This window comes from Panthera pardus, unplaced genomic scaffold, assembly GCF_024362965.1.
Source record: "Panthera pardus isolate Hobbes unplaced genomic scaffold, ASM2436296v1 HiC_scaffold_27, whole genome shotgun sequence".
In the NCBI taxonomy this organism is placed as follows: domain Eukaryota; kingdom Metazoa; phylum Chordata; class Mammalia; order Carnivora; family Felidae; genus Panthera; species Panthera pardus.
The window spans coordinates 91,557,149-91,571,610 of record NW_026526843.1 but is presented as its reverse complement, the minus strand read 5'-3'; the positions used below and the strand labels follow the sequence as shown (position 1 = coordinate 91,571,610).

The following is a 14,462-nucleotide window of genomic DNA, read 5'->3' as shown; positions in this document are numbered from 1 at the left end:
AGGACAAATCTGAGAAAGACCCCGAGACTTTTTACTTCTCCTAGTCTGTCATCCGTTTAGAGAGCTGAAAGTTGGAGCTTTTCTGCAGTAGTTGAAGGTGTTGTTGAGTCTCCTCTTTGACCATTATTTTCCTGCTTCCTTTCATGAGAACCCAGGAGAAAAATTAAGTTCCATGCATAATTTCTTTTCCTTTCTTTTTCAGTTCTTTTTCTCTGAGATTCAACACCGCCACCAACCACTACCACAATTCCAAGATCCGTGATATTCTCTTGAATAAAACTTGTAGTCCCGAGAGTATTTAGAAGGAAGTAGATTGAGGGGTGCCTGGGTGGCTCAGTCAGTTAAGTCCGATTTCGCCTCAGGTCATGATCTCACAGTTTGTGGGTTCGAGGCCCGCATCAGGCTCTGTGCTGACAACTCAGAGCCTGGAGCCTGCTTCAGAGTCTGTGTCTCCCTCTCTCTCTCTGCCTCTCCTCAGCTTGCACTCTGTCTCCCTCTCCCTCAAAATAAATAAACATTAAAAAAAATTAAAAAAAAAAAAAGAAGGAAGTAGATAGACACGACACAAGCCTGCAAAGGCTGAGAGTCGGGGAAGGTGTTCAATCCTTTAAGTTTTGCAGTTTGGAGACTCAGCTTTTGTGGACTCTAAAACTGCCAGAAGTCTGAACTTAAGCTCTAGGCAAGAAGTCCTCAAAATTAGCATACCAGTGGTTTCTCCTGTTGTCAATGGATGTGAGTTTACCAACTATAGTGGTGTTTCACACATTTCTTAAATCCTAGCAGGGGTTTCCAGCAAAGTTTTTTTCTCTGTTAAAAATAATACTGGAGGAAGTCTTAAGCCATGGAATATTAATGCTTTATTGTAAGACACGCAGTCAGGAGAGTTTATCTTCTGTGATTTTATCTTACTTGGACCTCATTCCAGAAAGAAAAAAATATTTTCAAACATGCCCTAAATGTGAATTGGGAAAGTTTAAGCTGCCATGCCTCCATTTCAGGCCAGACATGATAAACTGTTTACAGACCCCAGATCCAGTTGACTCTAAACAATTCATCAATATCAGTCAAAGGGTTTACTTCTTAACAATATCGGTACTTGTATATTCCAAGTGTTGCTTAGTATTATCACTAATTAACATCAGAACCAGACATATAACCAAAATGCAAATGTAAAAACACATTTTCTGCCTAAAGGCCATGTTTTTAAAGTTCTCAAATTTCTGAATACTATCATCCAAGTCTTGGACATCGTTTTCTAAGATTTTTACTAGAGTTCTAATGGAAGGAAGAAAATGAAGGTCTATTCTAAAACGTCTTTAGCCAGCAAGATATTTTTTGTATATTTACGAATTTATTTTTAAAATTTTGGTTCTCCTTCATCTAAACGTTTACATTTTTTGTGTGTTCTGTTTTTTACACAATCTACCAGGGTAGTAACACATGTACAAATAAGCAAACATACATTGTGGATCCATGTTCAAAATGTTTTATGTTATGGGTCTATAATAAAAATAAATTGCGGACCACTGCCTTAAAGAAATTTCCATTTAGAGAGTAGATGAATGACATATTTTTACAAGTTGAAGACTATGGTACATCTTTGAAGCAGGAATGTTGACCAAAATTTTGATCCACATACAAGCTGAAAACACTAATTTCTACGGATTGAATATGGTATTGGTATCCTACATTAAATCAATCAATCAATCAACAATTAGCCAACTAACTCACAAAACTTTGATCTTTATGGAAGTTCCTTTCCTTACTAACTAGAATCTCTGAAGGGCTTAACATCACAAAAAATCAACTGAAAAAAAAATACTCATCTGTAGAAGATGAAACGAACCAGTCAACTCTGCCAGAAAGTTGGGGGTTTAGTGAAAGATTTTGTCTAAGTTATTTGATGTCATGCAGTGGAAACAACAAATTGAGTGAATTTGTGATTTTCCTACCTATCTTGTCACCATTGCAAAAAGACATATAGAAATTCCCACCAGAGAATTTACTCTTCATCTCAAGTAGCACAGGCTCTTTTCTTAAGCTAGAATTCAAGCATGATCATTTTGTGACAATGGTTCTGCTTCTAGTAAAATTAATGTTTAGCCCACGTGGTGAACCACAATTTGCCCTTCATTATTCACAATTTCTAATGGCATACAATATAATTATTGTTAAATAGAGATAACACTAGGAATAACAAAAGAATAAATGTTTTCAATTTTAGATACTGATTACCCCCCAAAATAATTATTGCCATCACAATGTAACAAAGTGTTAAAATGGGACTCTTTCCGTCTTGGTTTCTGCTTAGGCCCAATAGGTGTTTTCTCTTCCCTCATTCCAAAGCAAGATGCTATGCCACTAAAACAGGAGCAAAGGAGATACACAAGAATTAGTCTTGCAACCCACTGGTGACCACTTCCAGCTTCTAAAATGTATTGCAGAAACCAAGAGATGGGCGTAGATTGGAAGAAGATTTTGAAAGTCTTACCACTGTATATGACAGGGAGAGGTACTCTTCCCTCAACTCAAGCCTAGGGAACGTGGCTCCAATGGCACTGATAGGTTCAACAGGAGAGCTTGGGGACACTGCACACCAATGTCAAGTCTCTACCTAGGAAATCTAGAGTAAGAGGGACAGGCTGCCTAGCTGTTTTGATGGCAGAATAAGAGATGCGTTCATACTGGAAAGAAACGGACTTTTGTCAGAGCAAAGTACATGAAGGGATTCCCATGAACCAATACAGATTGAGAAAGAGACTTAGCATGGTATTGTTTCACATGATGGCCAAGAGACCTCCCGAAGGGTGGGGAGATCTCTGAGAAAGGAGTCTGGATGTGTTCCCTTGGATGGCAGGAGAAATGTAATTGTCCACCACCAAGGACTATTGTGAGAAATTTCCAGTGATGACAGAGTTCTCCCAAGGACCCTCAAAAGCACCCCAGAAGATGAAGTGTCAGCATTAAGCACCTAGGCCAATGCTAAATTGCTAGAACAGAATCAGACTTTGCCTGACCCTTAACTCCTCACTTTCCCTTGGCTTTACTTGGAGCGACTAAAGGTGGGAAATAGAGGAAACAATTCATGGTCCCTCGTCCCTTAAGAGGAGGCCGGCTTGAATCAGGCATGAGGTGGAAGGAAGAAGGGTGTTAACTTGCAGTACATTTCTTAGAGTTAAAAAATCATTATTATTATTATGCATTATTTTACTAAGACTCTTTGGAGGGAATAAAGTAAGCACAGAGTTTTTTTTTTTTTTTATTTTCTGAAAGTTACCAGAAAAGCCACAAGGCCCATTGTATTTGGCCAGGGACAAGTAAAGAACAAATCTCCAAAGAAGAGATTTGAAGGGTGGTAGAGGAAAAAGAATGAAAATGTTTTCTATGGTATGGACATTATAAATTCTGTTCATATAATCTAATGATTTCAATAATAATAGCTAAAATTTATCAAGTGCTTATTCTATGCCAGACACCGTCTGCTTTGCATGTATTAAATCATTCCATCCTCACAATGCTATAAGATTATTATACTCATTTTCTAGGTGAGAAATCGAGGTGCAGAGAGAGGTTAGGCAACCTGCCTGAAGTGGCACTACTAGTAAGTGGCTAAGCCACCAAGAGGGCTATTCCCAGCAAATAAGAATTCAACCTCTTTTCTCAAATTTTTCTTTTCTCTCCACATCCAAAATATTGGATATCAAAAATGGAGGGGCTTCTGGCTGGCTCAGTCAATTAAGTGTCCGACTTCAGCTCAGGTCATGATCTCACGGTTCGTGAGTTCGAGTCCCGCGTCGGGCTCTGTGCTCACAGCTCGGAGCCCGGAGCCTGCTTCGGATTCTGTGTCTCCCTCTCTCTCTGCCCCTTCCCTGCTTGCACTGTGTCTCTCTCTGTCTCAAAAAGAAATAAACATTAAAAAAAATTTTTTTAAAATAAAAAATAAAAAAAAAAGGAAACCACAGCCTTATCAATTTTAGCGCGTTAGCACTTTGCAGGAACACATGAGGCTACATGTGATTTTCTATGCTTTGTTTCAAGAATCGAACACCGAATCACCCCAGTTCAATGGGGTCTTTTTCTTAAATATCTATTTCTCTTGAATTTTCTTTTTTCTTTTGTGTAGATGTGGACAGCCACTACAAAATAAAGTACAGCTGAAGGGTCGTGACCTCCTCACTCTAAAGGACTTTACAGGAGAAGAAATTAAGTATATGTTATGGCTATCGGCAGATCTAAAATTGAGGATAAAACATAATGGAGAGGTATGTAGCATTTTCATTTTACCTTCCCCTACTACCAGCCCTTTTAAAGACAGCCTTTCCAAAGAAAGAGGGAAAAGAAAATATATTAAAATTCCTAAACAGTAGCTAAGTAATGAAACCACACAGTCAAGGTAATTGATTATCACTGAGTGTACAGGCGTATAAAAAGCATAAAAATCAGTTATTCAATGACAAGTCATTGTGCTTCTCTCATGCGGAATGTTGAAATTCATTATTAATTGGATCAGAACCTAAGGAATCATTTCTCTGGAAAGATTTTATTTTTATACCTTCATTCTTTTCTCTGTGTGTTTTCTATCAAGTTAAAAATAAGGACAATACTTTTTTTTTTTTTCCTGGCAACAAATTTCAATTGTGGATGAATTTCAGATATATGATTATTAGGATAATGTCCAAAAATTCACAGTGATGTTACCGTGTTGAAAATAATTCAGATTAGCAAGGAAACAATTAAGTGGTAACCAAGTAGGAGAAGAGATGGGATATGGTGCTTAGCTGTAAGCATTATTTTGCATTTTGAGCAATTTATGTTTGAAACACGCTTAATTCATGCAGCAGTCTCATTTAGACTGCTTAATTGTGAAAGCATACGCGTTCCAAGCTTGTTCAAAAGCACTTTAAAGAGCTGGTGCCAGGCCAAGAAAGGTTTACACAACCTTGATTTTCTTAATCTAGTTCACTAGCTCTCCAAGTTCTGAGAACAGGAGTGACGCCAAGTGCTATGGGTTGACATTCTCATAGAAGACCTGAAATAAGCAGAAAAGGTCCCCCAAGATCCCAGGCCTGTTCTTCATACTTCATGTGTAAGAAGAGTTAGCTGGCAGGAATCTATTTGTTCCAGAACTCACCCTATCAGGAAGTCCATCTACAGAAGAGGAAGAAGGAAAAGCCCCACCCCACACCCAAACTCTCCAGATTGTTTCCAAAAGACTTCTAGAAACAAAGCCTTTGCGCTCCCACAAGGATGCATGAGAAAAGTGTAGCTGGGGCTTCATCCTTAGGAGTCTTAATGCCCCATGTTGTGACAGAGCAGCATTGTTTCTAGCTGAGAAAACACTTCTGAACCAAGCGTCTTCAAGGTCATTGAAAATTGATAGGGATTTCCATGGATTTAGGTAAAAAGACGGTTCCAGTAAGAAATATTAACATAGTTCAGAACAAGTGTTCAGGTTGAACCCAGAGCAACTAATATTTTGCAATTACATGCCCATAATCTGTAGTTCTTGTTCCCTTCCTCCTATTTGTACAGAACACGACAAAAACCACTTTTTAAAAAATTTTTAAATGTTTTTATTTTATTTTTGACACACACACACACACACACACACACACACACACACACACCAGTGCGAGCAGGGGAGGGGCAGAGAGACACAGAATCTGAAGCAGGCTCCAGGCTCTGAGCTGTCAGCACAGAGACTGATGCGGGGCTCGAACCCAGGGACTGTGAGATCATGACCTGAGCTGAAGTTGGACACTTAACCAACTGAGCCACCCAGGTGCCCCATGACAAAAACCACTTTAAATGCACTTTTACAATAACATTTTGAGTGCTTATTTGGATGGAAGCAGTGATTAGTTATTCTACATTTTCTGATAATGTAAGGAATAACTTTTGAAACATAATCTTTGATACTGGATATAAAATATATTTTTCATTTTAATTATATTCTTGTCCTTAATTTTCAGTATTTGCCTTTATTACAAGGGAAGTCCTTAGGCATGATTTTTGAAAAAAGAAGTACTCGAACAAGACTGTCCACAGAAACAGGTGAGTCCACCGACAAGGCCACACTTGTGCTGAAGAGGGGGCCAGAGGGCGAGGATCTGGGAGGAATCATCCAGTGGGGGAATTTGTGTCTCTTTAGCAACCACAAAGGGAAAACACTGTCACTGGGAGTAGCAGGGCAAGCCTCTGAATGCTCTTTCCAATTCTCAAAGAAGCTGTAAGCAGAAAGGTTAGTGTCATCTGTAGGAATCCCATGAACACTTGATTAGAAGTCTCCAAGAGCTTTTCATGTTCAGTAGAAAATGTGAGTGGACGCAAATTCTCAGCCTTCAAACTCACGTGGGCAAGAAATGTGTATTTTCCCGACACGTAAAGGATTTTCTCTAGCCTGTACCAATTTTGCAGGATGGTGGAAACCTAATCTTCGCAATGTTAGGCAATCCTCAGTCATTTCGGGGTTTACTTTGTCAATTTGGGTTCTCCTCTCCCTTTCCCCACAGTCATGGTTAAGTCCCGGAGAGTACGCGAGTAAGACATCTAGGGCTGTGGGGGTCTGGTCATTGGTCAGCAGGACATCATCATCAAATGGCCACACTGGAGTCTGCTGAGACTTCCGTATCCCCACTGGACCTTGGCTGTCTCCCATTCACTGTGGAGTCTGCTGCACTTGGATCATCACAAGACGTGAAATATTTCTCGGTTTGACTCTCCCAACCTCTTGGCAGTTCTCCTTGCCATCCTGTGTACAGAGAAACTGCAAGGCTTTCTCAACCCTTCCTTCCTCAATCTGGGCGCCACGGAGTACTATAACATGTGTTGCCTCCTAGAACTCTGTCTTAAAGGCAAGACACACATGTATCAGCTCTGGGGTTCCCCAAACTCATCTGAAATGGCCATCATGCATCCACCCTTCAGTACGTGGCCTGGGAGGACAGACGACAGGTACAGTGTCAAAGGTCCATCACTTTTCATTTCTTCTGCTGCTTCTTTCTCTTGCTCCTCTTTTTCCCCTTCCAGTTCCCAGTATTGGAGGCTAGGTGATAAAGCAGGAAGAAAAAACTGGCTCTGACTCGCCAAGATGCCTTTCAAATCTACTGTTTGTGCCTGGAATTGTAAGCTATTAAAACTCAAAATTTCTCTTTTCTTAAGCTATTATCTCTGTAATGTTTCAAAAAAGTCCATTTTTAAACTTATAAGCCACACACCACCTCTTTTCTTTCTCTCTGCATTTCTGCTTTATCAGACCTCCCCTGAATCAATAAAACGACTGCCCAAATGGACAAATGGATAGGATCAAGTAGGAGGAACCACAAACAAAAACATTGGTTGTTTCTTCAAATAGCTCATCCCATCTACAAGTATCAGAGCTTTCTAGGATTTAGAAGCAAACAACTACTTCATGCAATACTTGCCTTGTAATGGCCAGTAATGAGGTTCATCAAATATGTAACAAAATAAAGTTCAAAGGGATTAAGTGACTTGGTAAATTCACTTACTTAACAAAGAGCACCAGGATTCAGATCTAAACTTCATTGTTCTTACTAATGCACTCCCCTTGCCCCTTGACTGAAGAAAGGAGGGTGAGGGGAAACACGTAAGGTGTCACCTGGTCTTTAAGTCCCAGGAAGAAAACAGATGAGAACATTTTGCTCTTTTAAGATGGCCCCTTTACAAAATATGTTGACATCTGACATATAGCAAAGGAAAAATGAATATTGCATAAACAAGTCAATAATTCTCAAATTCGGCTCCTTTTCAACAGCGGTCCTCTATGAGTTGGGCAGAGTTTATTTTGTCAGAACTTAAGAGAGGTGTTCTTTTTTGAAGTCATCAAAATAATTGATTAGTACATGGACATTTATCAATTTTAAGTTTTTTTAAATTAATTTTTCTTAGCTGTTGGTGTTTTATACAGCTTTTCTCTGCTCAAATGCTATTTTTGATATCAAATGTCCCCGAATAACTGATCCGTTTTACCACTCATATATATTATATGGTAGTTAAGCTATTAATAAAACCAAGAGTGAAGACTTCATAAGCCTTTGGGTGCAGACCTTGTGCCAAATGCTCTACATTAATTACATGGATTATCTCACTTAATCCTTACGACAATTCCGTGAGGGTAAGACCATTGAAGAAAATAGTCTGAAACTGGTTCAGCAAATGGCCCACAGACACACAGCTAATAAATGGCAGACCGAGGATCGGCAGCTATTATTAAATGTATTTTTTTAATATCTAATTTAATTTGAACAGGTAATTATCATGTTTTGTTCCAGCAAAATTGTTTCTGTGGATGGCATTAAGCATTTTGTTAAATGATGGCTTCCCATACAGAAGTGCTCTGAAACGTGCACAAAATTGCAACCTGTTATGACGAATACATGAGAAAAGGAACACGTGACCGTAAAAAGTTATGGTTCACAGAGTATTCATCATTAACCTCAATAAGTATCCATGGGTCTAATTGTATATGGCATCCTGCCAAACTCAACAGTAGGAGAATCAGAGTAAGTAGTTGCTTTAAATGCTTACAGAAACAATAAACCTCAACCAAAACCATGGCAGGGTATTTTTATAATGTATATATGCATCTTATGAGTTGCCCTTCGGCACAATTTTCCATCAAAACCTGTTACCTTGGTATTTAAATTTTTTTTAATTTTTTTTTTTTTAATTTTTGAGAGAGAGACAGAGAGACAGAGAGAGAGACAGAGAGAGACAGAGCATGAGCAGGGGAGGTGCAGAGAGAGGGGGGGAGCCACAGAATCTGAAGCAGATTCCAGGCTTTGAGCTGTCAGCACAGAGCACGATGTGGGGCTCAAACTCACGGACCACAAGATCATGACCTGAGCTGAAGTCAGGCACTTAACTGACTGGGCCACCCAGGAGCCTCATGTTATCTTGGTATTTAGAACGAAAATGGGATGCAATTAACACTGTCTATTATCGCCCCAGATTTGTGCCAGTCTCCTCATAGGAAAGTCCTTGAGGATCCTATCCCAAGCCTGAGTTGCAGAGATACAACAGTATTTCTGCTGATCTGAGGGAACAGAATAAAATTCATCACCCAACTTAAGCCATATTAATTGCTCATGTAATCTTTTTATTCAGTGTAAAACACTTATAGAAAAGTGCACAAATCATTATGCACATGTAGTTCGATGAATTCTTACAGTAAACACATCCTTGTAATTAATACCCAGATAGAGAAATAGGGCATTAATAGCACCCCGGAGACCTCCCTTGTATCTCCTTCCAGTTGCCATTCCCCCTACCCAAGGGTAACCATTATCCTGGCTTCTAACATCACAGATTAGCTTTGCCTGTTTTCGAACTTTATATAAATGGAATCATTCAGCATATGTTCTTTTGTGTGTGGTTTCTTTTGCTCAGCATTATGTTTGTGAGATGTACCAACGTCGCTGTGTGTAGTTGTAGATCATTTATTCCTCATCCACTCTTTTGTGTATGCCTGCCAGGCAAGCTGCACAATTCTCCTGTGTGCCTACTGATGATTATATTCTTTTATTGCAAATTAATTGAGCAGATAGACGGATACATTTATTAATCTCGGTAAGTGCAGTAGCCGATAGAAAAAAAATGCACAGGGCATCCTAAGAGATGGTTCTTTTCATTATTTAACTTTGGTATCTCACTTTCAAGGTGACATAGAAGCTGGCACTTTCTAAGCTATTTCAAATGTATCATCTTTACAAATATAAAGGTGACAATATAAAGGTGACAATATAAAAAATGTGATGCTATTCTGCAGGTATGAAAGTAAAGCACAGAGAGGTTCACGACTGCCTTAGTTCTACCAGCAAGAACCCTCAGAGCCCTCATATTTCCAGTGCATGAATTCTAATTATACCCTTCTTTCAAAGCTTGCAGCGATCTGTGAGGAAAAGGGCAAAATCAGATGTAGTCTTATTTTCCCAGGAAGAAATTAAGATATTAACAGAAGAAACGCTTTGTCCAAAAATATCCAACTTGAGTGCATGAACAAATGACAGATCAAAGCAGGCTTCTCTGGATGAAGGGTAAAGAGAAAGGAGAGCCCTGTCCCTCTACCCTCCTCTCCTCAGCAACGGCAGCTCCTGGAGGCTTCTCTGAACCTCTGACCCCCTCCTGAAGCGCTTATCACCAGCCGGGTCCCGTGAGCTGGCAAATGCTTGAGCTGTGCTCTTACACTGGGCTCTGAGGTTCCTTTGTGACCAGAGACCACAATTGCAGAGGAAATTCCTTCTCGGAAGCAATGTCGCGCCATCTCATCTCCTTTGAGAAGTGCTGAAGGCTCAGACTCCTATTCTTAATGTTTTTATAATCCCTCTTCCTACCCCTACCTCATCAGTCCAGGCTTGATGTGAATCTTCTTTATAGCACAGAGACAGAGATGAAAAGGCAGGAACCCAATCCTGCATTGTTATAGCACAATGACTTCTAGTCACAGCATGACTTGGAGCAGACCTGCCAGGAGGTCTTAAACTTTGTCTGAAACCTCCCTCCATAGTCTCCAACCCTCAGCGACATTCATCTCTGTGCGAGGCACATAGTAGGTGCACAAGGAAGACGTTCTTGATGAATGTGCAGTATTCACCTTTGCTTAGGTGACGTTCCCTATATAGAAACAGATTTAGTACTCAAGAGTGATTAGTGATTATAATCATCACTCAATTCCATTAGCTCACTTCACACATAATAGAAAATTCCATTCTTTCTGTTAACAGCATTAGATGTTTGCAGTCAAAATCCCTCCTACATTCATTCAGTAAGTACTTGTTGAGCACTTACTATGTACCAGCATTTATTCTAGGTTCTCGAAAGTGATACACCAGTGAACAAAACAGAGGAAAATTCCTGCCTTCCTGGAGCTTATGTTCTAGCGGGGACACAGACAATAAACGATAGACATACTAAATAAGTGGGTGATACAATGTGTTGGAAAGAAGGAGAACAATGTTCCTGGAACTGAGGGCAAAACATGTACTCCCTTATTTGGACTTGGCTTTTACTCTGAGTGAAATGAGGAATTTTTGCAGGGTTTTGAACAGAGGGACATGATCTAACTTGCATTTTAAAAGGCTCTCTCGGACTGCTCTATGGAAAACAACCTGCAGGGATTGGGGGTGGAGACAAGACAGAAGCAGTGGAATATAATACATGGAGGCTAGGGCCAGAGTGGCAGCAGTGGAAGGGGTAAGAGGGACAGATTCTGGATCTATTTTGAAGGGACAGCCAATAAGATTTCTGATGTAGCAGGTAAGAGAGAGACACTAAGGATGACTTCAAGGTTTCTGCCTGAGCAACTGTGAGCAGGATGGACCAGGTGGAGCAGGAGAGAGGGGGACATTGAGAGTTCAGTTCTGGCAGCATTGAGTTTGAGATGTCTATTGGACACGTGAACAAAGACGATGAAAAGGCAGTTGGCTATTAGTTTGGAGTACGGGAGTGAGATTTGCCCTAGAGATATTTGCGAGGCATCAGCATATAGATGGTATTTAAGGCCAGGAGACTGGATACGATTATAGAGGGGATGAGTATAGATTGAGAGAAGAGGACCAAGGACTGGCCCTGGAGCACATCAACGTTAAGAAGTCCAGGAAAAGAGAAGGAACCGTCAATGGAGATTGAGAACGAGCAAGAAGGTGTGGTGTCCTGGACAGTGTTTGAAGAAAGTTTATCAAGCAGAAGGTGGTGAACAACTTTGTTTCTGCTAATTCAAGAAAAATGAGAACTGAAATAGCCACCTGATGTATCATTGGTAACCTTGGTGAGAGGAGTTTTGGTGCAGTGTTGGGAGGGAGGGGAGCCAAAGCTCTATGGGGATAGGTTGGAGGGAAATGAGAAAAGAGAACTGAAGAGAGAAAGACAAAACAAAGCTTTGCTGCAAAGGGAGCAAACAGTTAAAGGGATACTTAGCAGGGGGAAATAGGGACGAGAAAATGTGCCTTTTTCGAATGCGTGAAAAATGAGAATAGAAATGAGAATAGCATATTCACAATGAAGGTAGTGTAAGGGAGAAAGGGAAGAATTACTACAGCAATGTTCTTGAGTACACAAGGGGGTGTGGCTTCTAGTAGGCGGGGCATGACAAGTTCATCTATGCTTAAGAGGAAGGGAAGTAGAATATATGGGTACAGATGCTGGCAAGTAGGGAGGCAGGGTGGTGGAATCTAGAAGTTCTCTGATTGCTACATTTTCCAGTGAGGTATGAAGCAAGGTGTTCAGTTGACTGCTGGCTCTGCTTTCAAAATATAGCAAGAATCCAATCACTTTGTCATCATTTCAGCAGTTACCATCCTGGTCCAAGCTATCAATTCTCACCCAGGTTTTTGCAGACAGGTCTAGTGACAGGTCTCCCTGCTTCCACCCTTGCCCCACGACAGATGTTATATTAACACATAAGTCCATCATGTGACTCCTCTGCTCTAATCCTCCCATGGCTTTCTATCTTACTCAGACAAGTCAAAGTTGTTTCTTCCCTTCTACCTTCCTTCTGCAATCTCAACTTGTACTGCTCTCCTCCTTACACTGTACCTTCCATACCAACCTTCTTGTTGTCCCCTGAACCCGGCAGTCATGACCCTTCCTGAGGACCTCAGGACATGCTCTTTCCACTGTTTGGTGTGTTTCAGTGTGGCTTCCCTGACCATACTAAAATTACAACTCATGCCTTATATCCCCTATCTCCCCTCCCTGTTCTATTTTTCTTATGGCACTTCTCAACATCTAACATACAACATACTTCATTTATTCATTCAGTTTATGTTTTATTATTTTTTTATTTTTTTATTATTTTTTTGAATATATGAAATTTATTGCCAAATTGGTTTCCATACAACACCCAGTGCTCAGTTTATTTTTTGAACGTTGATTTATTTATTTTGCAAGAGAGAGAGGGAGAAAGAAAGAGCATGGGTGCATGAATGGGTGAGGGGCACAGAGAGAGGAAGAGAGAATCCCAAGCAGGCTCTGTGCTGATGTGGGGCTTGACCCCATGAACCACGAGATCATGACGTGAGCCAAAATCAAGAGTCAGGCACTTAACCGACTGAGCCACCCAGGCGCCTCCTCATTCAATTTATTACTTATCTCTCTCCCCATTGGAATGTAAGTTCACTCTAAGCAGGCACTTGTACCCTGTTGTTTATAATGCTTTTCCCAGTACCTAGAATAGCACCAGGCACATTTTGTAGAATGAATGCATAAATTTCAGAACGATGCTGTGATGCCAAGCCCTAGTGCAGTCACTCCACAGAGGCAAAACGTGCCCTCCACAAAAATTTGGTTTGATTATTGACAGTGAGGATGCCACACAAGCACCAAGAGGGTATGAAAAGGTTTATTAATCACATAATGTGGCTTCTTGGGTAGAGCAGGACTGACTCCCATGCTGGTCTCAAAGTGGCATCAGAGTATGGAAAAATGATACCGTCCTGGGCTTTGTGGTTAGGAGGTGGGGCTGGGGTGAAGATTCCCATGCACTGGCCAGGTTTTATTTAGTTTGAACCTCCCGCTAGCGCCAAAGGAAGGAGTGTCTGTACATTCTTACCAGCTTGCCTAGGTACAGGGCAGAAGGAGAAGAGAGAGTGGTGGTTGGCTTGAAAGTTGGTAGCAGTTAAACATCATAAATTCAGTCAGACTCTTTATTACAGGACCCATACCAAGTAAGATTGTTAGCGTGTTTCATGTTCTCTGATTCTACCTGGGATGTAGCACATCACATCCGCAAGGGATCTTAAGGGCTCTAGGCAAATTGCCTCATTTTCCAGATGAAGAAGACGGAGTCCAGTTCCACTATGTTGTCTTGTCTTTGCAAATTCCTTTGTAAGTTAGCTCAGGGGCTGGCTCCCCTATGGCAAGCCCTGGGGCTATACATAGGCTCTTAAAAACAATCTTGAACAAGTTTTTAAACTCTTGACTCTCAGAACCCTTGTCTATGAAGTTCTTATAATAATATCTACTGTGCTCCTATTAGAGTAAAGTTTTCAATGGAAGAATGTTTATAAAGTGCTAGGACATGGTAGTGCTCTGGGAATAGTCATCGCGAGTCAGAACATAGTACCCTCTAGCTAAAATCCTAGTCTGGGCATATTTAAGTGAATACTCTTAACTAGCATAAAATAGGTAGAATAGAATTATTTCATTCCATTTCAGAAGCAACTACATACTTTATTTTCAATTTTTAAAAAATTTTTTAAATGTTTATTTATTTTTGAGAGAGAGAGAGGGGGGCGAGAGGCAGAAAGAGAGGGAGACACAGAATCCAAAGCAGGCTCCAGGCTCCCAGCTGTGAGCACAGAGCCTGACGCGGGGCTCGAACTCACAGACCGTGACATCATGACCTGAGCCGAAGTCAGATGCCTAACCGACTGAGCCACCCAGGCACGCCTCAACTTTTATAAACCTACTAACTCTATCAAAGTTTAAAACATTCCTCTTACCCT

At 40.6% G+C, this 14,462-nt stretch overlaps 1 protein-coding gene across 1 annotated transcript in view; it reads left to right on the top strand.

Annotated features, from left to right (window-relative positions):
• The window catches only part of OTC (ornithine transcarbamylase), a 56,461-nt gene that overhangs the window by 8,064 nt on the left and 33,935 nt on the right, over nt 1-14,462 (top strand). The window contains exons 2-3 of the mRNA XM_019417284.2: nt 4,124-4,262; nt 5,973-6,054. Coding sequence (XP_019272829.1) covers nt 4,124-4,262; nt 5,973-6,054 — 221 coding nt within the window. The remainder of the gene's footprint in view (nt 1-4,123; nt 4,263-5,972; nt 6,055-14,462) is intronic.